General features: G+C 48.0%; 6 protein-coding genes across 6 annotated transcripts; 4 read left to right on the top strand and 2 right to left on the bottom strand.

The window, feature by feature from the left end:
* Nucleotides 1-625: 625 nt before the first annotated feature.
* F4807DRAFT_463462 (acyl transferase/acyl hydrolase/lysophospholipase) lies at nucleotides 626-3914 on the top strand (the record flags this gene model as incomplete). The annotated part of the gene is made up of 7 exons (XM_048001986.1): nucleotides 626-822; nucleotides 875-1111; nucleotides 1177-1731; nucleotides 1923-2342; nucleotides 2390-3049; nucleotides 3116-3328; nucleotides 3383-3914. The coding sequence occupies 7 exons, from the start codon at nucleotides 626-628 to the stop codon at nucleotides 3912-3914; spliced, it is 2814 nt and encodes a 937-aa protein (XP_047851293.1).
* Nucleotides 3915-5976: 2062 nt separating this feature from the next.
* F4807DRAFT_223183 (glycoside hydrolase family 76 protein) lies at nucleotides 5977-8187 on the top strand. The gene is made up of 4 exons (XM_047994083.1): nucleotides 5977-6325; nucleotides 6377-6433; nucleotides 6496-6543; nucleotides 6599-8187. The coding sequence occupies exons 1-4, from the start codon at nucleotides 6241-6243 to the stop codon at nucleotides 7795-7797; spliced, it is 1389 nt and encodes a 462-aa protein (XP_047851292.1). The 5' UTR covers nucleotides 5977-6240; the 3' UTR covers nucleotides 7798-8187.
* A 3688-nt stretch (nucleotides 8188-11875) lies between these two features.
* Nucleotides 11876-13628, bottom strand: F4807DRAFT_223169 (WD40 repeat-like protein). The gene has a single exon (XM_047994082.1). The coding sequence runs from the start codon at nucleotides 13440-13442 to the stop codon at nucleotides 11967-11969; it is 1476 nt and encodes a 491-aa protein (XP_047851291.1). The 5' UTR covers nucleotides 13443-13628; the 3' UTR covers nucleotides 11876-11966.
* A 182-nt stretch (nucleotides 13629-13810) lies between these two features.
* On the bottom strand, nucleotides 13811-16328 carry F4807DRAFT_438231 (transmembrane amino acid transporter protein-domain-containing protein). The gene is made up of 4 exons (XM_047999107.1): nucleotides 15835-16328; nucleotides 15043-15753; nucleotides 14874-14989; nucleotides 13811-14813 (listed from the first exon to the last, which is right to left on the bottom strand). The coding sequence occupies exons 1-4, from the start codon at nucleotides 15891-15893 to the stop codon at nucleotides 14104-14106; spliced, it is 1596 nt and encodes a 531-aa protein (XP_047851290.1). The 5' UTR covers nucleotides 15894-16328; the 3' UTR covers nucleotides 13811-14103.
* Nucleotides 16329-16454: 126 nt separating this feature from the next.
* F4807DRAFT_223151 (uncharacterized protein) lies at nucleotides 16455-17398 on the top strand. The gene is made up of 2 exons (XM_047994081.1): nucleotides 16455-16817; nucleotides 16939-17398. The coding sequence occupies exons 1-2, from the start codon at nucleotides 16610-16612 to the stop codon at nucleotides 17331-17333; spliced, it is 603 nt and encodes a 200-aa protein (XP_047851289.1). The 5' UTR covers nucleotides 16455-16609; the 3' UTR covers nucleotides 17334-17398.
* Nucleotides 17399-21894: 4496 nt separating this feature from the next.
* On the top strand, nucleotides 21895-23232 carry F4807DRAFT_223128 (uncharacterized protein). The gene is made up of 3 exons (XM_047994080.1): nucleotides 21895-22138; nucleotides 22233-22523; nucleotides 22615-23232. Exons 1-3 carry the CDS (start codon nucleotides 22001-22003, stop codon nucleotides 23107-23109), a joined length of 924 nt encoding a protein of 307 aa, XP_047851288.1. The 5' UTR covers nucleotides 21895-22000; the 3' UTR covers nucleotides 23110-23232.
* The last annotated feature ends 240 nt before the right edge of the window (nucleotides 23233-23472 follow it).

Raw genomic sequence — 23472 nt, 5'->3', positions numbered from 1 at the left:
TTGAAGCAGATGGTAATGAAGACATTGTAATCACCTTTGGGGACTCATTTAATAATACACCACGGCGCAATATGCGCGGCATTCGTCATAGTGTTTTCGGATAGGACTTTTTTGTCAACACAGTTCTTAGAAACTTGCGTCTAACATACGAAGGCAGCTACCGGCGAACCCAAGCTTCCTCTTGTTGATTTCTGAATGCCTTGGCGTAGATGAGATGTAAATAAGACAAATGGCGCTCCTTACTACCCCGCGACCGGTACAATGCATGATCCTCACTGTCGTTAATCAATATGACTGGAGGAAAAGCACTTAATAATCAACATATATATAAGGTACCTATCTAGGTAGGTAGCTATTTTCCCAACGTCCTCCATTTTGGAATTCAAGCTGAGCTGGCCCTTTCCTGATTTTGCCTCACGATCGGCGATGAATTTGGTACAAACCTCAATCTGCCAGTAGGTACCCCATGATTTAATGTCCAGGTTTTCGTTGTATATTTGTTAAATAACCCAGGAAATCATCTGTAACCAAGTATATAGGTACCTATATTCTCTATGGCTGGTTAGCTGCCCAACGCCGCACGGGAACAACCACGTTTAAGTAATCCTACCTAAAGATCAGCATCATGAGCAAAGCAAAGGGTAAAGCCAATGAACTATCCACGAGGAAGCCATGGCTACGCCTCTTAGCTCTCGATGGAGTCGGAGTTCGCGGCCTTTCATCACTCATGGTTTTCCAGCACCTCATGGAAACCCTCAATCCTGATGCCCCGCCGAAGCCTTGCGACCATTTCCATATGATAGGAGGCACAAGCACAGGAGGGTCAGTGATACTCTGCATATTGTTGGATTTATTTAATTTTCTGACTACCTAGGCTCATTGCCATAATGCTTGGCCGGTTGAGAATGACAGTAGGCGATTGCATCACAGCATATACACAACTTTCTAGCGATGTTTTCAAGAAGAGGAGACATCGAGTAAACCGTCGGGGAAACATTCAAGGCCGGTTCGATTCTAGAGAGCTGGAGAAAGCCGTGAAGAAAATATTAGCCCAGCAAGGCTTTGGCGAAGATACGCTGCTCAAAGACGAAGCCGACGCTCCCTGCAAAGTGTAAGAACCAACGGCCACATAAGCCATGTCAATATTCCGATTAGTAACTAAATACTTATGTATAGTTTCGTCTGTACAAGGAGTACCAGTGCCGACAAGGTATGTCTTACGAGTTATCGATCTCCGCGAGGGGGCAGCCATCTACTTGACTCGGTTAAAATATGGGAGGCTTGTCGGGCTACTTCTGCTGCGCCGTCTTTCTTTGATCCGATTACTATTGGGCCATTCGGAGAAGAGTTCATCGACGGAGCACTAGGAGAAAATAACCCTATCTACTCTGTGTGGAATCAGGCTCAAGATATCTGGAGTGATGGGCCATTGCAAGACAAGATCCTGTGTCTAATATCTATCGGCACGGGAGTTCCAAGCCTTAAGCCATTTCAAGATGGCGTGCTTGATATGGGGAAGGCCTTAGTTGCACTGTCCACCGAGAGCGAAGAGACTGCAGAGCGATTTCATCAAGATAAGGCAAGCCTTTATGATAATGGCCACTACTACCGTTTCAATGTCATACGGGGACTAGAAGCTATTGGTTTGCAAGAATCGGAGAGAAGAAAAGAAATCGCCGCAGCTACACTACGATATATCACGTCTCAGGCAGTGTTCAGCCAAGTCAAAAAGTGCGCGGAGACTATGTTAACTCAAGGAAGTTAGTACTAGAACCCATCTCTCATCTAGTTAGTAACCATGTTTGAACTGATAAATGGATTGAATATTACTTAGCTTCTGGATACGAATAAGTTGCATTCAGCATCGAAACTATTTCATTGGCAAGTAATTCATGTCTAGATCCACTCACTTTGATGTCTAGTGTCCTTGGAGCAGTGAACCGCGCAGCTGATATGCTACGTGAATGTCAACGATATGCTGCTAAAGCGAGGATTCCTATTCTGTTTATTACATCCCTCAGTACTGAATGTTCAGCAATTCGTCTAGGGCTCATCCAGATCAAGAAAGTCATCTCTAAAGTAGAAACTGCTTCACTCGAAGAGATCTTTCAAGAGGATGTCCTAGAAGAATACAATGCTGTTCTTGAGAGCTGTCATCTTACATTCTATATTCTCAACAAACACATGAGTGCTATGAAACTCCACACAACTCCAGATGCAGACAGGTCTACTTTGAAAGCGAAGCTACAGGCTTTATCGAAGAATCCTCAGATGGACGAAGTTAGCCAGGCTATTATGGGATTAGCTCGTGGAGTGCGTATATTGTGCACTGCATTTGAGTAGTAAGATATATTACCTCGCATTAATGATCCCAACTAACAAGGCCAAGTGAAAATGTTTCACGGGCAACAGAAATCCTGAGTAGTCCTAAGACGAAAAGACTCGTGGACAAAATTTCTAGCGACTCAGTGTCTCTCCAGGATTCTTTCCACGGAGAAATTGACAGAAATGCAACAGATTCCCGAGAACTCGAGTATGACGAGCAGGCTTGTGGGATCGATGACCTCCTCATCAACACAACTCTATATCGAAGGGCGTTCATCCGAAACTTGATTAAATCTCAGCACGACGAAATTCATGCGCACCCAATTCCGGAAACATTGGAGGCATCTGACTATCAACAACTAAGTGACGTTGCTTCCGAGTCTGCTATTATTGGCATGCAGACAAAAGGAAAACTACTGGAAGGACCAAAATTACCGCCGGAGCTCCATCTACCTAATTTAGGTGCTCGAGAGGTCGACGCCGATTCTACTAAGCAGCTAATTCCAGTAGCATCGAACGAATCTTTTGAGGTACGGACGGGGCAAATATCGAATCATCGAGATAGTACTACTTCTGCAATTCAATCATCTACTGGTACAGCCCCTATGTACAATAACAGTGAGGTTCTCGACGGTAACTCTCATTCAACTACTGGAGAATCGAGTGAAGATTTAGAACGTTTAACTTCATTTATTCGAGAAACATGCTCAGATACAGTCATTACGTAAGTAATAACCCTCCAAATAGTATATTTCTAGTACCTGGTTAGCTTATTTAAGGCGCTTTTTAGTCACAGGTCCAAGGATAGATATTCACAGCCAGCTTCCGTACGTCAAAGTCGTTTAGGGGCTGAGTATAAGTTAGAGTTTAACCCGATGGTTTCGGGACGGTTGCCGACATTGTACGAAATCCTCAGCAGACCTACCAAGAGGCCGTATACGCTATTTGAATTCTACCTGTATATGAGGGATATACAAAGATCTGCAGATTACTTAGACTTTTGGTCAGTCGTATTCCGAAGTGCTTTACTTGACTACTTTTCCTGACCCGTCTACAGGCTTGACATCGTACAGCATACTTCTCTCTGTCGAGATTACGTACGTGAACTGCGCGTAACGATCATACCAGACACGGATTCGCTTCCAGCATTACCATCCAGCTCAGAGAAATATGAAGGAGAGCTAATTATATCGAGAGAACACATTCGCTCAAGTGCAGAAAGGATCATGTACACCTTCATACTTTCAGGCGCGGAAAGGCAAATACTACTTCCAGAATCTATCCAACGGGACATTGTGACCCAAATAGAGGAGTTTGGAAGAGACGATCCCGAAGTGTTCGATATGGCAAAAGATCATGTCTTTCAAGCAATAGAACGTGACGCCTACCCCAGATTCTTGAATCTTAGCCAGCGACCTTTCAGGATGTTCAGAGGGTCGCATGCGATAGGTTCTTGGATCAATAGGGTTTCGCTGCGCGGGATATCTCGTACAGAGCCCAACCCTTCGACAACTGGTATGCAGCGCATACCACCTCACGAACTATTTGCTAGTCTGTCAGGAGAAAGACCAGGTGCGCCGCATATCTAGAGTTGTGCGGCCAGCACGGCTTGGTACAGTTAACTTGTAATGAGAAACACACCAATCCATCTGCACATAACCACTGAGACTCTATTAAAGTAGTAGTACTGGGTAAGAAACGAAGTTGATGTCATAGGAATATCCAAATGGAAAGTCTTACCACACCTGATACTACTATTTGTCACCATTATTGGCAGTCTCAGGAGTTTAAGAGGATTACCATGAGAAGTACAGCTAAGCAGCAACCTTGAAAGAGGGAAGTGTTATGGTCAGAACTCAGGGCCAGGCAACCCAGAATTGTGTACTCGAAAGGGGGATCAAACTTCATAGTTTGTCTAGGACACATGGATGACACTGGGTACGACCCCGTAGGTTATTGGTACCTAGGGTTACATTGAGATCGAGCAGATTATGAGGTAACGCACAAGAGAGGCGCGTAAATAGGCGCGAGAAATCGCGCTAATCTCCGTTGATTGGATGGCGTATTGGGTTCTGGAAGCTGTGCACACGTAGTAGACCGGATCTCGGCAACTCAGGAGTGCTTCAGGTCTCTGAGTTGTCTAATCAAGGGGTGATTCGAGTTCGCAGGCGGTTAGAATAGGTACGGAGTAATTTCAACGTAGGGAGACGGGGTGGAAAGCCTACCTATGTAGGCTTCCTTTCTCCGGGGAGATGGCGCGCGGCTCAAGAGTGCATAGGTATAGATGAGGTTTTCGTTAGGTGGGCATTCGTGGATAATGTATGTCTTATCATGGTAAAAAAGGGGTTTTTAGTTTGAAAAGCACCAGACATGCTAATCTGTGTCACTGTAAATCGCACTTGCCTTCCTTGTACCCCTTACAGATAATTGAAAGACTCTTACGTAATACGGAGCTCAAGTCAACTCTAGCCGCCAGTTCGGACTGCGCGGATTTACACTTTGCCAAATACAACTTCTGCTGGCATTTTACCCTCCTTCAATACTATCATCCTCAATACCTCCGGAAGATTATCAAATATATCAATACTGTAAATCGATTTTATCAGGTTTGCTTTTCATTAACATGTCCGGCCGTATTCGCGGAAATCTCGGTAATACCCTGTGTTAATTCGAAACCAAATGATTGAACAGCCATTTTATATGGAGTAAAAAAAAAAAAAAGGAACGGTGAAAAAGCACCGAGAGCGGTCGCAGGTCAATTTAGTGGTCCATAATCTTAACCCGTCACGATTTGGGATTGAATCGAAAATATCACAATGTCCAGAACGTTTCAAGTCCTTCGAATCGCAGAGTTAAAGGGATCAAGTTTGATGACGGACCACGGCGGTATTATATGCGACTACACACGTCCTACCAACTTCATGCATATTTTTTTAATTTCTCTTCTCGTATGCTGTTGTGCAACCGAGATATTCACCCCTGTTCGGCCCGCACGCGCGAGACGAACAGCGAAATCCACAAAACGCGCCTCAGCCCAGGGAAATAAGGCTCTGCGTGACGGCAGAAAAAGCTTGTTCTACGATTCCCCTGATGATCATGCAGCCAAGCTCAGCCTCTCAGCGGGTCGAAGCTAGGCCCCTAGATGGGAAAGCTTGCTTGAACGGCGTAAAAACGTTGCACAGACCCGGCCCATTTCGTTGGAGACTGTTTATGGAAATTTATGGGCACTTATGGGAACTTGTGGGAATAAGGATGGGCTGGAAACTGGGTACGCGTAGGCATGGCGTCAACGGTGGATCCATCACGCTAATTCGTCTTCTCTTTGAAACCAGCGATACGGAACCCTTGACTCCAATTCGACAAATGCAACAACACCGCTCAATGTGATCTAGCGGAGGGTACGTAAGCCACCCCCTACCACTTACGAGCTATTGAAATTGGTGTCTGGTGACGAGTAATAGCGAGTAATAGAGTCGCCTGCTCGGTTGGTCCAGCGTCTCTCGTCTAGAACTGACAGAACTGGCAAGACGAACAAAGAGTCCTTTAATGAATACTACCTTTTATCATCAGCCCGGGCGGCCCACTGCCTTTATATTCGCCAGTTTCAGGTCCACACAAGCCATGTCCATTAACATAACTAGGTGGAGTCCCTCACGACACAATCGTAATTTACCCACGAGAATCGGGCGGAGCTGGATCCACAAGCCTATGGAAGTCCATGAAGAATCGTAAAAATACAGTGGACATATTAGCGAGTCGATCGTTTAGGACATGTTTTTAGCTTATCGGTCCTTGACAAATTCCCGCTTACTCTGCTATTTTCTCATGTCAACAACCCTCAAGTCCAGTTCATCCGGACTTTCCCATCCTTCAACCTAGAATCTAGATTTCCAGTCAGTCTAGAATCAGGGCGCCATGCATTTCTCACCAGTTCTACTCGGCGCCTCGAGCTTGCTGCTCAGCTCAGTGTCAGCTATTGATGTTGACTGGACAAGCGACTGTAAGATATTAATACAGTAAAACACGCGATGATGATGCTAACATGCTCCAGCCTCCATCAAGTCGGCTGCCAGTACGGTCGCGTATGGTCTCGTCAAGTACTACACAGGTAACTCACTCAACTGCAGCTCAGAATATAACGAGAGCTAGTCGGATTAACTTGAGTAATAGGAAACAACACTGGCGATGTTCCCGGAAACTTGCCTGACCCATACTACTGTGCGTCTAACTTAGATGACCGGGCAATCTGTCCCCTAGCTAACATAGCCCACAGGGTGGGAAGCGGGTGCCATGTTCGGACTCTTAATAGAGTACTGGGCTTTCACAGGCGACTCGACATATAACGACATCACACTTCAGGCTCTCGAACACCAGGTAGGAGACGATGCCGACTTCATGCCTTCAAACCAAACGAAGTCTGAGGGAAACGACGATCAAGGTTTCTGGGCTATGGCGGCGATGACCGCTGCTGAGCTGAACTTCACGAATCCGCCTTCTGGTCAACCACAGTGGCTTGCATTGGCGCAAGCTGTGTACAACGAGTACGTCAGCCGATGGGAACCAGACACCTGCGGCGGCGGAATGCGCTGGCAGATTTTCACATTCAACAACGGCTACAATTACAAGAATTCCGTCTCCAACGGATGTTTCTTCAACGTCGCGTCGCGTCTAGCTCGGTACACCGGCAACCAAACGTATGCCGACTGGGCGACTAAGATTTTCGAATGGGAGCAAGGGGTCGGCTTCATCAACTCGAACTACAACGTACTAGACGGCGCCGGGAATGCGGGTAGCGACAACTGTACCGCGATCAACGCGGCCCAGTTCACTTATAACGCCGGCTTATTCATGCACGGCGCTGCTAACATGTACAACTTCACCAATGGCTCGGAGACCTGGAAGGCACGCATCGAAGGATTAGTCAACTCCACCTCAACTATCTTCTTCGACAACGGCGTCATGTGGGAGCCGAGCTGTGAGAAAACATCAGCCAAGTGCAACGTGGACCAACAGTCTTTCAAGGGCCACCTGATTCGCTGGATGGCTCTAACTACGCAGCTCGCCTCCTTCACCTACGATTCTATCATGCCCTTGATAAAATCGAACGCCAAGGCCGTCGGCGAGCAATGCTCCGGACCCGCAGGGACGGAGTACAAGGGTCCGGACGGAACGGCGTGCGGGTTCAGCTGGCTTCAGGGAAGCACTTTCGACGGCGAGTACGGCGTGGGCGAGCAGATGAATGCGCTCAATGCTATCATAGCTACCCTGGTTGACGGAGCACCCACCCCATACACCTCGACAAACGGAGGCTCGTCTAAGGGCAACGTCAACGCGGGTTCGAACGACGACGACAAGATCGCTCAACCGAGGGCCATTACGACGGCCGACAAAGCCGGCGCCGGTATATTAACCGCTCTCGTGCTTAGCGGATTAATAGGCGGCATGGGTTTCGTGTGGGCCGACGGGTCATAATCATCATCACCAAGACTGACTGGCATTGTTGTTTGAGAAATGGCATAATTATAAAGAAAAAAAGCGGATGCCCGGCGTTTATAGTGTCATGGAAACTGCGAATCATGATAGAGAAAGAGAATCATTGCGGATTTATTTATACCCGGCAGTTTTGTTGGATCTGTCGCGAGGCGTTTTACATAGGGGGTTTCGATGGAAATATATTATAGGAGAGCGATGTGATGATGTTCTGCCGCTCTCATTTGTATATACATACCTATATACCTGCATTCGGTCTGTTTATACCTTGCATTATATAAAAGGTAAACCTGACATAAACAAAGAATAATAGGGAAAACAGAAACAGTATAAAGTTCTAGTTTAGAATTACTAAGTACGGACAGATCGATCGTGACTTTGTCTCAGTCGTGTTGGTACGTAACCGCTTTACATCGGGAACCGCATAGTAATCTCTATGGTTTACACCAGCAGATCCATAGATAGGTATTCTTTTAGCAATAACCAAGATGTAGTCCAAGCTCTAGCTACCTTGACTTGACGTAACTTGGTTTACTAGTAGCAGCAGAAATATCGACATCGGAAGAAGACCCTTCTCGAGAAGGGCTGCCACGCCTTCGAAACATCGTGAAACATGTTCAAGGCCAGTATTTATTACGTATTCCAAGTAGCGAGAGATAGTTTCAAACAAGCAACGTCGCTGTTTCACAAGAGAACCCGTACCACTAAACGCCAGGTTACGAGTAGTACTGGTCAATTAGACGGCTCGTACGTAGTAGTCATGACGGATCTAATTATCTGTATTGCGAACTACGTTGTAGTCCAACTATTATCGGTAAGAGATGTCAATCCATACCACGAAGATCCAGTTCTCCTAAGGGATTGAGTACATGTCTTTAGCCCAGTAGGTAGGTAGACTTTGTATCCTATAACTCCAGACGCCGACTACGCCATGGCTAACCGTCATAGCTTGACAAAGTCGGCTTGGCATATTAAAATCCCCATTTCTCAAGCCTCACGGGCATCATCAATCGTGCTTGCTTCTATAAAGTATGTGTCGACGGACAAAGAATCGGGCACGACGCTTCTTCGTGTCAGAAATGTGTGCCCGAGGTCTGTCAAGACACCATTCCTACCACCGTCGACCACCTTCCCTCATTCGTAACGTAACCAAGCGCAGCCGCTGCGGATAAATTCGTAGCTCGACGACCCTTAAAATTATCCCAGTCGTTTAAGTTGGTCTCCCGGCAACTTCTCTCAAACGACGAACACCGTAGAAAGCTGGTTTTGATACACCGGGAACCAATGTTATTGTCCTCCACATCGCCGTGTAAGAGGTCTAATCTATCAGAGGACCCATAGGCTTCCGGTGAGACCAGGGTTCGGCCCAGGGAGACCTGCCGGCAACTTGCCCCAGAGCGAAACAAGCAATGAACTCCTCCTCGACGTGCTTTGAGCTGGGCTCAAAATTCAACGACAGGCCAGCAGAATGGATAGAGGTTGCTGATGTTGTGATATAATAGGGAAATTAGTCCCCAAGTAAGTAGCTGGCGATTAGGAGGTCGAACGAACGAGAAATGTTTTTCCACTTAGGTTTGCATCGAACGTCGATAAATAAACGGCGCAGATTATTAGGTCACCAGATAGGTCATACGCTGCACTGAACGGCCCGCGACGACGAACGTGTGAAATTTCGCAAGGTTTGACCTAGCTAGCGATCTAGGTGCAGCCAGCGCGTAATAACTGCGCATAGAGCTCTCAGACGTCATTAGGTCTGTGGTATGCGACCTAGCTGGTTAGCTATCTATGTAGGTGCACCAGGCACGTATTGATATTCACGAGGCGCAAACCAGCTTAGTCGGCAGCTGGGCAAGTGCACCAACACGCGTATTGATTGTGCATAGGGCTCCCCGAGGACCCTCCTGGAGGGGGTGAGGCTGAGGTTTCGCGTACTAAGAGCCGCCCGCGGCCAACGTCGCATCTTGGCCACGTCACCGCCTGTGGGTTCAAAGAACTAATTGATTTGTGTGTCTGGTGTGGTACATGGGTTAACGTTCCCTGGGCATGCGAGAGTGGTTTAGAACTCCTCACGTAGAGGATGAACGCTGTTTGTGAGCTCGGCTTCCACGCCGCAATGTCGGCGACTGTTGCAATTATTATCATGCTGTAGACGCGTAGATCCTTGATATTTGAGTTATTACGTACCATTGTGTATGTTTGATATTTGACTCTTGTCAAAACCACACTGTATTTTGGACTAAGATCGGGAGACTCCTCAGGAAGTGAATGATTTGCCTGAACCCGACGATGACGTTCAACGGAACGAAGCCCAAGGCTTTCGTCCATAGGCAGACCCTTCCTATTGTCAGCGTCTCTCCTACGAAGGGTGATCGTAGTCAGTTCGTACATACATAGGTATTTTATAATGCGAATATACTCTGTTAATTCCCCTATCCGCAGTGCCAAGACTTAGCATGGCGGTTGGTGAGGAGGTGTAATATCACATGACAGTAGTCGATACCTATCATGATATATTAGCACGATGTGTTTGATGATACTCCTGAAAAATAATTATCAGACATAAGATGGGAAGGCGAATAATAGATGCTCTTAGAGCGGAACCAGTTTTAATGACGATAAGCTCGAAGGTATTAATTATTTCGAATCGAAGTTGATGATCTTCACCATCATCTGTGGTCAAGAAACGGACGAAAAGAAAAATTTCGAAAAAAAGGAGGGAAGGGAAGCTGGGATTATATAGTATTAGTTGCAGAGCCCAAGTCGAGATCGTGGGTAGCCCTGGTAAGCAGTTGGATCAATGATGTCAGGTGAGGTCTGTAAACTATGATACTGTCTGATGGATGACTCTTGAAGCATGAGTCATGTATTGGTAGTAAAGAGGTCGCCAATAATAGGGGGTGGACTATGAGCGGCGATGGCTGACATATGACATTAGATATATAATATACTAGGTATATATCGCATGTTCGATAATGTCAATTCACCACCCATAAACCACTAGAGTCGATATTTGGAGGCCAACACAGTTTGATAATGGCTATGTGGATTACATCACGTAGATTCACATTGCCATAGGATGGTAATGGTATATCTTTAATCGGCAGTTATCGCCAGTTAGGGTTTAGGAGGTACAAAATACAACTGAAAATCCGCAAAAGGTCGACCGCGGACCCAGGTTATGGGTCAGAGTTGTCTGGTGCAATTGGCATAGGTCAAGAACAGGTGTAAAATTATGTACCATTCATGCTCTTGGATTTATACCTAGTCTGAGTCTGCCCACCAGGTTATGGAAACTGTATTTCACCTCCTACTCCCTGACTGGCAGCGACTGGCAGTTGAAGGGCTATATGGAGAATACTGATTGAGTATATTGACGTTTATACGGAGGGTAATGACGTCAAGATGTGTACTAAAGTTCATATAATTGTCAATTCAAGACACAGGAACGATCGCTAGAATAGAAGTTACGCTAAAGGTCTATTTGGAAGTTTATTTTCATCGAAATAGGTAAGCAATATTCTCATAGCCAAGGTGAACATAGGAACAACACATCCATAATACAAGAAAATCACCGGGAACATTATACGAGTAAATTATCTGTGTTCACTTATCTTATATGTTACAGCTGTTTAGCCTTGACTGATTAAAGGGGGGCAACTACCTAGGTATCTATGAGTCTGCCATGACAATTGCTTTGTCACATTTGTCATAACTATAGGTAGTCATAAGAAGCTGTGCAATTCTTACATAGAATCTCTCCTTCTAGCCCCCTTCCTCGTGTCAGACTACTAGTATTAATACCATGTTTACCCCTTTCCGTTGCCATCCGTGCCCCTACAGTTATAAACAACTCATCCAGAGAAGACTCACCAGCAAGGAAAACTTACTTAGCCCTTCATTATACTGTGATTGGAGTTACCCATACATCTTGTGTAATGCAAGAATAGCATTGATGATAAAACTTTATTAGTCGTTCATGATCATTGCCTTTCTATCCTCAAGTATAATGGGAGAAGAAGTGCTCCCATTATAATGCAGTAGCATATCCCATCTCAGCCAAAGCAAAGCCGCCGCCAACTTATAACCCGGCGTAAATCTTTTTGGTATTCTCAGTCACATTATCAACCACGCATTCCTCTTTACCCCCTGATTTAAGCTTCAAACACCAACACAACACCATCATCCCCCGCCGTCACGATCCGCTCCCCCGTCGTCCCCTCCACAAATCCCAGCACACCGCCACCCTCTCCATCTCCCCTATGACCTCTCCACTCCTTCACCAGACTGCTCTCGCTCGAACTCGCCGCACCCCTAACATCCCACCTCCTAACCACACCATCCATACCACAACTCGTCAGCACCCATCCGTCGCCCAGACCAGCCACAAACTCTACCTTAACCACGCTGAACTCCTCATGCGCCTCCTTGATATGCCTCCGCACCGCGAACCGGCGCGCGGTATCGTACACGGCTATACTCCCGTCGACGCTCCCGGCCGCGAGCAAGCTCTGCTTCGGCGAAAAGCTCAGCGTCTCTATACCGTCGGACTGCGTATGCAAATCCGCCAATATCGTGCCCCCTTGCGCGCTGCCCGCCTCGCTGCCCTTCGCCTTCGTCTTGCTCTGCTTGCTATTCACGGGCTGCGCGTCCGCGCCCAGCCTTGGCAAGCCGACGATCTTGACGACGCCGCCCGCGCCGCCGACCGCGACGAACGTCGACTTGGGGTCCACGGCCACCGAGTACAGGCCGCCCTCGACGCCGAACCGCTGGTCCTCGCCCGTGAGCGAGACCACCGTCTGCCCGTTGTCGTTGACGAGGTTCTTGGCCGCCGCCTCGCCCCACACATCCCACACGTACAGCGAGCTGTCCTCCGACACCGTCACCAGGAACGTGCCGTCGGGCGACCACGCCCCCGCCGTGCACGCCGCCGTGTGCAGGAAGTAGCTCTGCGCGATCTGCAGCGGGTTCGCCGCGTCCGCCGCGTCGATCGTGTACACCCAGACGGACCCGTCGCTCGCGCCCAGCGCGACCGTGTTCGGCACCTTCGCCGACGGGCACGGCGCCACCCAGTTCACCTCGGGCACCTCCTGGGCCTCGGCCAGGAACGCGAAGGTCGGCTTATTGTGCGCGTCGACGGACAGCTGGTACGCGCGCAGTCTCCCGTCCAGGCCGGCCGACACCAAAAACTCGCCGTTCGGCAGCGTGAAGGCGAGCGCGTTGATGGAGTCGCTGTGCCCGTCGATGGTGAACAGGGGTTTCAGCTCCGTGCTCTTCTGCTGCGGCGCGGACGGGTCCGCGTTGTAGCTCGCGGGGAGCACGGGCCGGCCGACGACGGGGCTCGTGTCGAAAACGTATCCCTTCCCCGGGGCGTCGTCGCCTTCGCCCTCGCTGCCGCCGGTCGCGATTAGCGAGGGTTGGGTCGGGTGCTGGGCGATGGCGAAGACGGAGTCTTTGTGCGCGTCGAAGTAGGCTATGCTGTCGTTATGTAGGGTTATCTCTTCGGGTTCTTCGTCGTCTGAGTCCATTGCTATGTCGCCCTCGCCATCCACAATCTCCTCGAGCGCATCGTCGGCGTCTAGGAGCTCGGGCGCATCGTCTAGGTCGTCCTGGTGAGGAGCAGACATCATGGAGGGGCTAACGGTTGTGTAGCTGGGTATCAAAGTAATACAAAACGAAAAAGTGAGATGTTGTATGAAGAGGGGAAATTAAGGGCACAACATTCAAGCTTATAAAGTTATGAACCTCTTCGGGAAATCGTTTTTTGAACATGTAAGTTGGAAGGAGGTCGATATTTCCAAGCTTGCTTGATAATCAGTTCAACTTTTTTTACTTTTATGGCGGGGCAATATCCCGCTGACCCCGCCACGCAGCTGCTGCCATGCCTTATAAGTGGAGACTACTTCCCCTTACAATTCTTGGAAACATATAAAGGGGCAAAGGTTTGCGATGATCAGAATTACAGTTTGCTGTTTGATTTTATAAACAGCAGCATAGACAATCAAAACAATCTTCAGCTACGAAATTTGTGAGATAGGGAATTAGGATCCAGTATGATCATGTACAATTTCAGCAAACCCAACACCACTTCATGCTGGGAATATCAATACCTAATTATGTACAAGAATGACGACCCAGAACTCCCAATCATGTAAAAAGGAAACCGAGCGAGTGAAATGCAGACCCCTTATGCTTCCTTAGAAATGCGCTGTCCTAATTGATAATGTTGATAATCTTATACCGGCCCATCCAACCTTGACCAGGGGGTAATAGGTGATAAGTGACTACAGCTTAATGCGCCACGACAGTACCGACCAAGTTCATCGCTAAGCACACAGCCATGACACATAGGCCATATATAGCCAGGGCCAGTGCCGCACCTCTCAGGAACTCATGATCGAGATGCTCCATATCCCACCTCCACCTCCGCCGCCAGCGCCATGGCGACTTAATGTTCCTAGCGCTTGAGCCGCTAGCTGCACTGCGAATGCTTTCCACGCTTCTTCCTAGAAGACCGTCGTCCACGGCTTCTTCCTCATCTTCGGAGTTAGGAGGTGACATGGCATCGTCGTCCTCTTTCGCCAGGCGTTGATGGTGGATCGAGTTCGGATCAGAAATCTTGTAGTAGAACAGACCTGGCAGGATGAAGCTGATACTAGTGCTTCCTGTAGATCCTACATAGGCAAGCACCCGTTCCAGGGAGACGACAGTCAGGGACACACCATATGCTAGAATTAGAATTATGGTGGTAAGAATGGCAAAGCGTAAATCTGACATGGGCGCGGCCGGTCCATGATCGGATCTTGAAGGCGCAGAACTAGAGAGAAGTGGTCGGCCTCCAGGGGAGTTTGTCCGCGCTTGTGGGCGAGATACGTCCTTGGGTCGCCACTTGAGAACTGCGTCTACAGATGCTCGGCACGGATGTACCTGCAGAGGGATAGAGAATGTGACAAGAACCACAATAGCTGCCTTGGCAATCGTCGAAGCAATGGATGCGGGGTCTAGAGCGGATTTTGTTAGCTTTTCTGTAGGCGGAGAATTAAGGGTGCCTGGTCACGTACACATCGATACGATGTTGCCAATCACATCGTTGCCGAAGGTTAGGTAGCCGGTAATCGCGACTAGAACATAGATACCAGCGGCAGAGCCGATACTTGAAGCAATGACACCCATGACACTGCGATTTTTGTTAGTATAAAACCATGCATTATTTGCATTAGGGACCCTTACCTTCCGGGAGAATTGTTCGATAACTCGTTAAGAATCGAAAACATATTCTGGTGGCAGGTGTATGCAAATATGACGACGGGTAGACTAGCCAGCGCTTCCACGGGGCCTCCCCAGGAAACGAAACGAATCTTATCTCTAGGTGCAAGAGGATCTGCAGCGAAGTGATAGACAACTAGCACGATTAAATATCCAATAGCAACAAGAGCAATCAGACTGGTATATTTCAGAGAATCCAGGCGCCTTAAGAAACTTAATGGGATAATGACGAGCATAAAGGCCGTGATCCAGAAATTGCGGTCCATTAGGAAGGGTATTTCAGCGGTTCTGCTGTCAAAACCTTCCACGACACCCGGCATCAAGTCTCCGATAATAATCATGTACGATACGCCGACTCCAAAGCACTTAATCGCTATCGCGGCATCAAATATTACGGCGGCATTCGGATAGGTCATTTGTGATAGGGCGAAAAAAGATGAAGACCCGCGGTCGAGATATCGCGCACATCGAGATTGAAGATATAGACCGAAAGCAGACGTGAAACCCGACCACAGAATAACAATAATTCCAATCGTCATTCCAAAGTGTGACATAGCAGAGGGCATCGCTAACGTGCCGGCACCGATAATAGTGTTGAGGAGGTTGACGACGCTACTGATCATGGTCGCCTGTCCTCCTCCGCCCTCCTTTTGGCGGCCGCGAACTCTTTTTTGCCTGTGGATTGGGATCATAGTTAGCTACTAGGGATTTATATCTAACACGGGGTTCCTAATAGCAGATACTCAAGATACGAACCTTGTCATATCGCCAGCCGAGGCGGAGCCCTCTCCAGAAATAGTCGAGTAATTCGGCATAATAGCCCAGGAGGCACTCTATTAGTTCAACAACTCTTTCCTTCGGCAGCAATCCGCTGCGCTGAAGATTGGTGTCTCAGTATCGAATCGTTTGATCGGTAACACAAGTTGATTCGGTCCTCAAGTAACGTCCCCTCGCGTCTGTACGCGTGTAACTCGTCCGAACACCTTAGTTCTCCTCTCCCTAGGTAGAGTCGATGATGGTCTTAGGCTTCGTTTTCGATGGTCTGATGCAGAATTGGAGGTCGGTTATTGTACATGGCAGCAAGGCGACGATACTTTTGCTACCTATATGCGTCTGCCTGATGATGTTGGTTAAAATAGCGGTATTGACATATGTTGTAATTCAGCTGACAGTTGTCGTCAAAGCCACCCCGATCTTCCCATATCTGGAGACGTAAAAAGATTGGCGTCTTGCTGGCAATCTGTTTCTGACCAATCAATTGAGTTTATCAACACGGGTTAGGCTATTCCCGGTTAGTTTTATGAACAGGGGTTCTGGAGCTTTTAAAAAACGGGGAGCTCGGCATTAGCTCAGCCTTATCTTTTATCTTTCAATGCAACAATACCAACAGAATACCTATAGACAACTCAATTGCAAGACACTATTCGCCGGTTATAACTACACTTGAATCCTCTCTGCATATTAGAATCTCTACTGTTACTGTGACCTCATAATTGATACCCACTGGCTCATCGCCCATAAGTTATCCAGAATGGACACCATGGATTCAACTCTAGACAACACGACCCTCTCCACCATATCTCTTCTCGAAGCGCGACTCCTACGCCTTGAACATGTACTATACGGCCACACGGTTCAGCAACCCAAAACGTCAGCAATTCGAAGCATGCAAGAACTCGAGCACAGATTCAACATCCTTCTCCAACGAGTGCGCGTGTACGCCGAACTTCTCAAACTCTGTACGTCCCCTCTTTTCCACCTCCCACTCCATATACTATCCACCACTACCTATTTCCCACCTACTTTCTCAGATGTCCATAAACTTTCAACTCTTCAAGCAACTTAGCTAACCACTCCCAGATAAATCCCAACCAACCCTCTTCCAGCCGCCGCCCCCGTCAGAACCCCCCTCCTCCCTCTCCACCGACGCCCTCCGCGCCATCGTCCTCAGCGCCGCGGCTTCCTACCCGGCCACCGCATCAGCGCTCACCTCGATCTCAGACACGCCCATCCCGGACCCGGCGCACACGGCGGCGCTCGCAGCGCTACTGCCGCGCATGAGGGGCGTGGAGGCCACGCAAGTCGCACAGGAGGCCGAGATCGCGGAGCTGAGGGCGCGCAGCGAGAGCTTGGTGCGCAGGTGGTATGAGGCGGAGGTACTAAGATACGCGGAGTATGTCGCGGGGATCGAGGGGCGCGTGGAGAGGGCGGAGAGGGTGGTGAAGAGGGTTGAGAGGGTGAGAGGTGAGGTTTGAAGAATGCTGGACGGACAACTACAAAGAGAGTCTGGTGCTAGGTCTACGACGGCGTGGTCAGTCGTTTATCCGTGATGGTGCTGCATAGCTTCATCTATTGTCTGCGCGGACGTAGTCACGTTTCAAGAGTCTACGCATATTCACGACGATACTGACGCGGTAGGGGGGGTTTTGGGAATAAACTTCCCGGCTTCGTCGTTGACCGCCGGATGGAAATCTCCGGATCAGGCACAAATTGGGGCCAGTGACTTGGGTCACTTGCTACAAGCATGTTTACCGATTCAGAGATGGTGCCACGAGATTCAAGTGGGTTTGTTGAGGACTCGCGGCATAGCTCCGCTCTTCTCATATGAGATGCACGCGTTAGGGATCATGGATTAGCGGATCACGGCTTCGGCAGTTGAGCCCATGTTAGATTACACATCACCTTAATATGCCATGTGGTTTCCATGCCGATGAATACAAACACATTTCGAATTCAGATATCAGTCTTCATAGACCACGTGAACATTACATATATGTGTAATGTACATATATAGCATTTATATGTAGCTCGAATTTGGGCTAACACAAACGGGCTATGCCTTGGCAAAGGAACAAACAGCTAGCCAATCTCCGGCCAGATGAAGTTAAGTCATGCTGCGATTTACACTGTATCTAAGTGATATAGGTAAACCATGCTTTATTCAGACGATTGATATCTTATTCAGTGGCTGAGCAATTAAGGTAACTCTCAAGAAAGTTCTTAATTTCCTAAGGTTTCATTCATGTATTTGGAATATCATTCGCATTCATGGGGATCCCGTCACAAAAGTGGAACAAATAGAAGGCATCGACAGGCCTAGTAGGAGTTAAACCTAAACTTCCAACTGTTTGTTCCACCTTCCAGTATCTCTACGAACACATTACGGCGGCTACGCGGCACCTATAACAGCCACATGTGGCGAGTGCGTGACGACGCGGTACTAGTAGCTGGGGCAGCCTGGGGTTAAAGCTGAAGCTAAACCAAATTGTAAAGTCTCAAGCTTTGGTACGCTCTAGCCTCTCTGGCCTCACTTGATACGGCCGGTCTTAGAACTAATGCAACCCTGTTAGACCCAACATTTGATTACCTCTCGTACCGAAAGACTTACGACTTCATCGGCTTCGTCGGCTTCGCGGATTATGCTATGGTATGTCTTGACTTGACGGAAATTCGTGCTTCAGTCCATCCAAGCGACAGGATCGGAAAGTTATGATAGATGCGACCAAGGTCACTTCCTGAGCAGGTATGGCTTGCATGGAAGGTCGCAATGGAGATCTAGACGTGCTCCGATCCGGGCCATGATATATCCTGTTATGGAAGTATGGAAGACACACCTGAGGCTCAGATGCCGGGTGTTTCTCGACTTGCGAAGAAGAGGTCTGTGCCGCTTGATGCATTTACCAAAGTAGGGTGAGCTAGAGGCGTCCACGGGTAGGATTCAATGCAAGCCGTACACGTGTATGCGTCGTAGAACTTTTTATTAACCTTCCCGAAAAGATGCAAGTTGGTTAGGTAGCGGACGAAATAAGCTATTCCTTCAGCAATGCTTCGATTTCGACATTACCCGATTCGTCTTTGAGGGACTTCGTTGACTTCAACACTTACACTTACTCCGATAGTGCCATTTGGAGTAACATATGACTTATGACTTTCGAATTGAGTTTCCAAACACCATCAATCGTCATCATTTTTAGCGCTTCAACAGATGTATCGGATGTTTGATCGATGACGATCCTGGGCCTACTTCCGATTTGAAACGTGCCACATGGCACACACGGTAAGAGTATGGAGGGCGCAAAGCACGATGAGATTTGAACATCTACGTTTGGGAATAACCAATTTGTGCGACTTCTGCAGTGAGAATTGATAAGGCTGGCTGTGTAGGAGCCGTACCTACATAGTTTACATCATTGCAACCCTCTATTGCAAGAGCCCTGCAACCGCGGGAGTCTGACGGGTTGATATGAAACTCCAATCGAGCTTACCCCTAGATAGCGTCACCTCACATCGGCCTACCTATCAGAATCTATCACAGTTCTTCAATAACTAATTAGACGTAATGGCGATTAGACAGCTCGGAAACAGCACAGATGTCTTCGGAGATGGACAGACTATTTCAAATTTCATTACCTGATACACATGATGTATTATAGCTGTGCATAAAAGTTCGGCTTTGAGCGGGAGGGCAGTTCCGTTCGTGAGAATTAGGCCTTGAGAGAATGTGTTTAACACAGAGCAATAAATGTATTCATCGGCTATATCATACCGATATACAGATCTTTTACAGATTCGTTGGCCTTAATATAGGTAGCAGGAGAAGAAGCTTAAGAGGCATTCTACTGTCTAGGTAGAAATGCCAGCTGCTCGTTTACCAGATTTTAGCCCGTCAGCGTGCACGACAGCACCAAGAACCCGAGACTTTGCGTCTCCTTCATCCTTGGCATGGTCTTGGATCCCAGCCAATTCTCAAACACCACAGCCAGATGCGACTCCGTCTTCCCCATACATCCGTACATACCATATCGCAGATCACCCAACCATCGTCAATTCGCCCATTACATTCCAGGCCGTTGCCGCTACCTGTTAGGTTCGAGTTGCCGATTTGTCGTGTTCCTGCCTTAGCGCCCTTGTCACAGAAACACGCGGACAATCTGTGGTATTTCACGGGGTGTCATCTGCCAGTCAATATTCGGAATATTGAGATATCGCGTAACAAGCAGATTCACGATTCACCACGCCTGGACGTCACGTCTAGAACTTTGAGTTTATTAGGATGTATGTACGTAAGGCTAATGAGGAAGAGAGAACATGGCCCAATAGAAGATTTGGTTGTGTGTACAACATTAGACGGGGAAAGTTATGAGCCAATCAAAGTCAATCATCTTGAATCGAGGTCCAGTTCATTCAAGAAGCCAAATCAGGCTGGCAGGGTAGGCAGGGGTAAAAAAAAGGAAGATAGCCAGGCTTAAGCAGGTCCACCAAGGTCAATCCTCTAACTTCATTGGGTATCGGCTAGGTACCGTGGCAGGGATATTTCGTAAGCCCCCGATTACTCTATCCTGTCTGTTCAAAGGGGGGGCCTCCCGTAATTGGTGTTAATAATGGTACAATCCGTAATTTCCTCAAGTACATGAGGTCGGGAGCGCTAGTCTCGTGATTTAGCTATGCTAACTTGTACTCTAATAGAGAAATAGCATGATCCTCTTTGTACCGACTCACCGATCCTCTTACCATCTATTACAAGCCTACCCCCATTATTCAAGAATTCGTCAGGAACATTTCGAAATTCAACTTTGAATTTGCTCTTCTCATGTGGTACCAACCGGGAACCGCGATCCACTCCCATCCCAAGCCCACCCATGCCTTGGTACCCATGCCATCCTTGTATCCCCTTCTCCATTTGATTTGATTGCTCGGGTTGATTCCTTTAACCTTTTTCCACCCATTCCCATTCCCATCTCATTCAAGGTCCCATCCCTTCCTATTCCCTTCTAACGCCTTTGCCTGTCCCTTCTTTTTTTTCACTCTTACCCCCTCTATTTTCCCATTTCCCTCTATTCCGTATATCCCCGTCATCCGCCATCGCGAAGACGAGCCTATTACTGTCAATCATTTTGTTCGATTCTCAGCCAGGCTTTGCAAACCGTGGAACGATCCAACTTCGCTTCTCACGACGTACATACATTTTTGTGGCCGGTCTTCTGTGTTCTGCAGCTAAGGATTATTTACGCGCCGTCAGGAACTGCGAGGAGAAAGGAGATACTTGTCACTCCGGAAAAATTAAAGAGAAGGAAACAAGAAAGAGAAAAAGAAGAGAATAGGAATAAGGCCGAGTCCCCTCACGCCTCTCCACCTTCAACATACAACCTCATCCGTAATCTCGATTTGGGGCCGTAGTCGAATTAATTCCCTCCTCTCTTTCGTCGTCGCCGTATCAATCGTATCACAACAGATCGAAGATTATCAGCCTCGACAATCAAGAAGTTGAACGGCAATAGACTTCTGCACACTTCTGCGCTTCTGCTATAGGCTTTCTCCACCCTCCTATCCGACATATCTTTACCATTTTTGACGACTGGACTCTCGATCGCATATTTACGCAATTGATTTCAATTCTCTTGTTTTACCTGCATCGCAGAAGAAAGATATTCCACCTCCCGAATATTTTAATTTCGCAACGGTACGCGGTCGCATCCCAAGCCACGCACGTACAGTTAGACTTGCAGCCGGCGCGGCCTTGTCTGCGGTAGCATTTATACTTACTAAAGACCATAATTAGCGGCCTGCTAACTCGTACAACGTTCGCCCAGCCTTTCAACACATTTTCCCATCGTCCTCGACCCTCCAACTCCAGTCGCTCCTTTGTAGAAAATACAAGATACAATCCCACCTGGCCTCTTGCCAAGCTATCGGTCGCGATTCTTGGCATTTCAACGAATCAGACCAAACAAACCACTCACTAGACTTGTTCTCTGCAACCTTCCAGGGCACAGCCACATTTCCGTGACGGGCGATCCATAAGGCCCGCGATTTGCTCTCACCCGCATTTCGCCTCGCATCGCATGTTCGAGTAGCCAATCCCAGCCTACCAGGTTTCAATTGTTAATTGAACTTCCCGAGCGTCAAGCTTTCCTCTTTCCTTATGCCCTCGTACGGCTCCCTCCATTCTCCTTCGTTGCGCAAAATGGAACACTCCCGGGCGAGTTACGGCCGTAGAGGCCTCAATATGTCCAATATCATCGGTGATCCCTTCGCTCTGGCTACGGTTTCTATTGCAGGGGTATGTCTAAACATCAATTATCTCCGTTACCCCTTATAGTCGTATCGTCTTCTTTGTAAGAAGATCTAGTGCTAACTGTAGATTTTCTTGCCAGCTTGCGTGGGTGATTTCGTTCATCGGCTCAATCATTGCTCGGGTACAAGAAACCCGCAAAGACCCCTTTCCGCCGTATTCGTGGTTTGCGCTGGTCCTCATGTTGCCATTGATAATTGGAATAACTATTGTGGTTGCATCCGATTGTATTCAGACCTACCATGTCGCCCTTGTCGGCTACCTGGCATGCGGTCTTATCGCCACTACTTCGTCGGTCAACGCGCTCGTCTATGATGCTAATGCCGCCAGAGAGGCTGCCGCGGCCGGCTTTATTCTGTTATCCATGGTCAACGTAAGTTAAAATACGATCCGACGAATGCATAGTATTAGCAATGGCTTGCTTAGCAGCGACTTGGAGAATCAATTAACTAACTATGTCCTAGATCGTGTGGATTTTCTATTTCGGGTCTGCGCCGTCTGCTGTGCCAAGAGCATACATTGATTCGTTCGCTCTAGCCAAAGAAACGACGAACAACCGGCAAACCGTGAATGGAGGATATCGCCCTGAGACCTCTACCTCTGTTCAACCGCCTCAGATGTACACGTCCGCCCAGCTCAACGGATTCGAAAACCCATCTCCCGTAGGAGGTTTTAATGGAAATGCTCCGCGCAACTCGGGTGGTACTCCCGGATTCCCTAGTGCTCCCAAGGCACCATCGCCAGCTCAGAACGAGCCCGAAATCGCCGCCCCTACCGAATATCCGTATCGGGCGAAGGCCATTTACAGTTATGAAGCGAACCCGGATGACGCAAACGAAATTTCGTTTTCCAAGCACGAAATACTCGAAGTGAGCGATGTAAGCGGACGGTGGTGGCAAGCACGAAAAGAAAATGGCGAGACGGGAATAGCACCCAGCAACTACCTCATATTATTATGAGATGACTCCTAGGCTGGGGGCTCCTTGCTCTGGATTCATTCGGCTTTGGGATGATACGTTGAATTGCTTTGTCTAGGTGGTCACCGATGACAATAGCGTGAGTAATCTGTATTTGAACGGGTTTTAGAGGATGTATACAAAACACTGGGCCACGGATACGCGTTGGAGTAAAATGGGGGTTTACCAACATTGCCGGATGTAGCTTTTTTTCACTTTCACAAGGCTCTATTTTCTATTATTATTTCATGGTGGTTTGGCTTTATTGTCTATTATTTTTTTTTTTTTTCTCCCCTTACCGCTTCTTTTCTACGGCATCATACCCACGGTGTGATTTACGGAGATTCACCATCCACCCTTCGTCGC

Source organism: Annulohypoxylon truncatum, assembly GCF_022578515.1.
Source record: "Annulohypoxylon truncatum strain CBS 140777 unplaced genomic scaffold F4807scaffold_32, whole genome shotgun sequence".
Classification (NCBI taxonomy): domain Eukaryota; kingdom Fungi; phylum Ascomycota; class Sordariomycetes; order Xylariales; family Hypoxylaceae; genus Annulohypoxylon; species Annulohypoxylon truncatum.
This window is presented reverse-complemented; position numbering and strand designations above follow the sequence as displayed.

What these genes read in the sequence shown, in the direction of transcription:
- F4807DRAFT_223128 (XM_047994080.1), top strand. Translation starts at nt 22,001, where the DNA reads ATGCCCTCGTACGGCTCCCTCCATTCTCCTTCGTTGCGCAAAATGGAA. An exon ending in CTACGGTTTCTATTGCAGGG is followed by an intron (nt 22,139 to 22,232) that starts GTATGTCTAAAC and finishes TTTTCTTGCCAG; the next exon opens with CTTGCGTGGGTGATTTCGTT. An exon ending in TTCTGTTATCCATGGTCAAC is followed by an intron (nt 22,524 to 22,614) that starts GTAAGTTAAAAT and finishes ACTATGTCCTAG; the next exon opens with ATCGTGTGGATTTTCTATTT.
- F4807DRAFT_223183 (XM_047994083.1), top strand. Translation starts at nt 6,241, where the DNA reads ATGCATTTCTCACCAGTTCTACTCGGCGCCTCGAGCTTGCTGCTCAGC. An exon ending in TGTTGACTGGACAAGCGACT is followed by an intron (nt 6,326 to 6,376) that starts GTAAGATATTAA and finishes AACATGCTCCAG; the next exon opens with CCTCCATCAAGTCGGCTGCC. An exon ending in CTTGCCTGACCCATACTACT is followed by an intron (nt 6,544 to 6,598) that starts GTGCGTCTAACT and finishes CATAGCCCACAG; the next exon opens with GGTGGGAAGCGGGTGCCATG.
- F4807DRAFT_438231 (XM_047999107.1), bottom strand. Translation starts at nt 15,893, where the DNA reads ATGCCGAATTACTCGACTATTTCTGGAGAGGGCTCCGCCTCGGCTGGC. An exon ending in TCGGCTGGCGATATGACAAG is followed by an intron (nt 15,754 to 15,834) that starts GTTCGTATCTTG and finishes CCCAATCCACAG; the next exon opens with GCAAAAAAGAGTTCGCGGCC. An exon ending in TGGCAACATCGTATCGATGT is followed by an intron (nt 14,814 to 14,873) that starts GTACGTGACCAG and finishes AATCCGCTCTAG; the next exon opens with ACCCCGCATCCATTGCTTCG.
- F4807DRAFT_223169 (XM_047994082.1), bottom strand. Translation starts at nt 13,442, where the DNA reads ATGATGTCTGCTCCTCACCAGGACGACCTAGACGATGCGCCCGAGCTC.
- F4807DRAFT_223151 (XM_047994081.1), top strand. Translation starts at nt 16,610, where the DNA reads ATGGACACCATGGATTCAACTCTAGACAACACGACCCTCTCCACCATA. An exon ending in CGCCGAACTTCTCAAACTCT is followed by an intron (nt 16,818 to 16,938) that starts GTACGTCCCCTC and finishes AACCACTCCCAG; the next exon opens with ATAAATCCCAACCAACCCTC.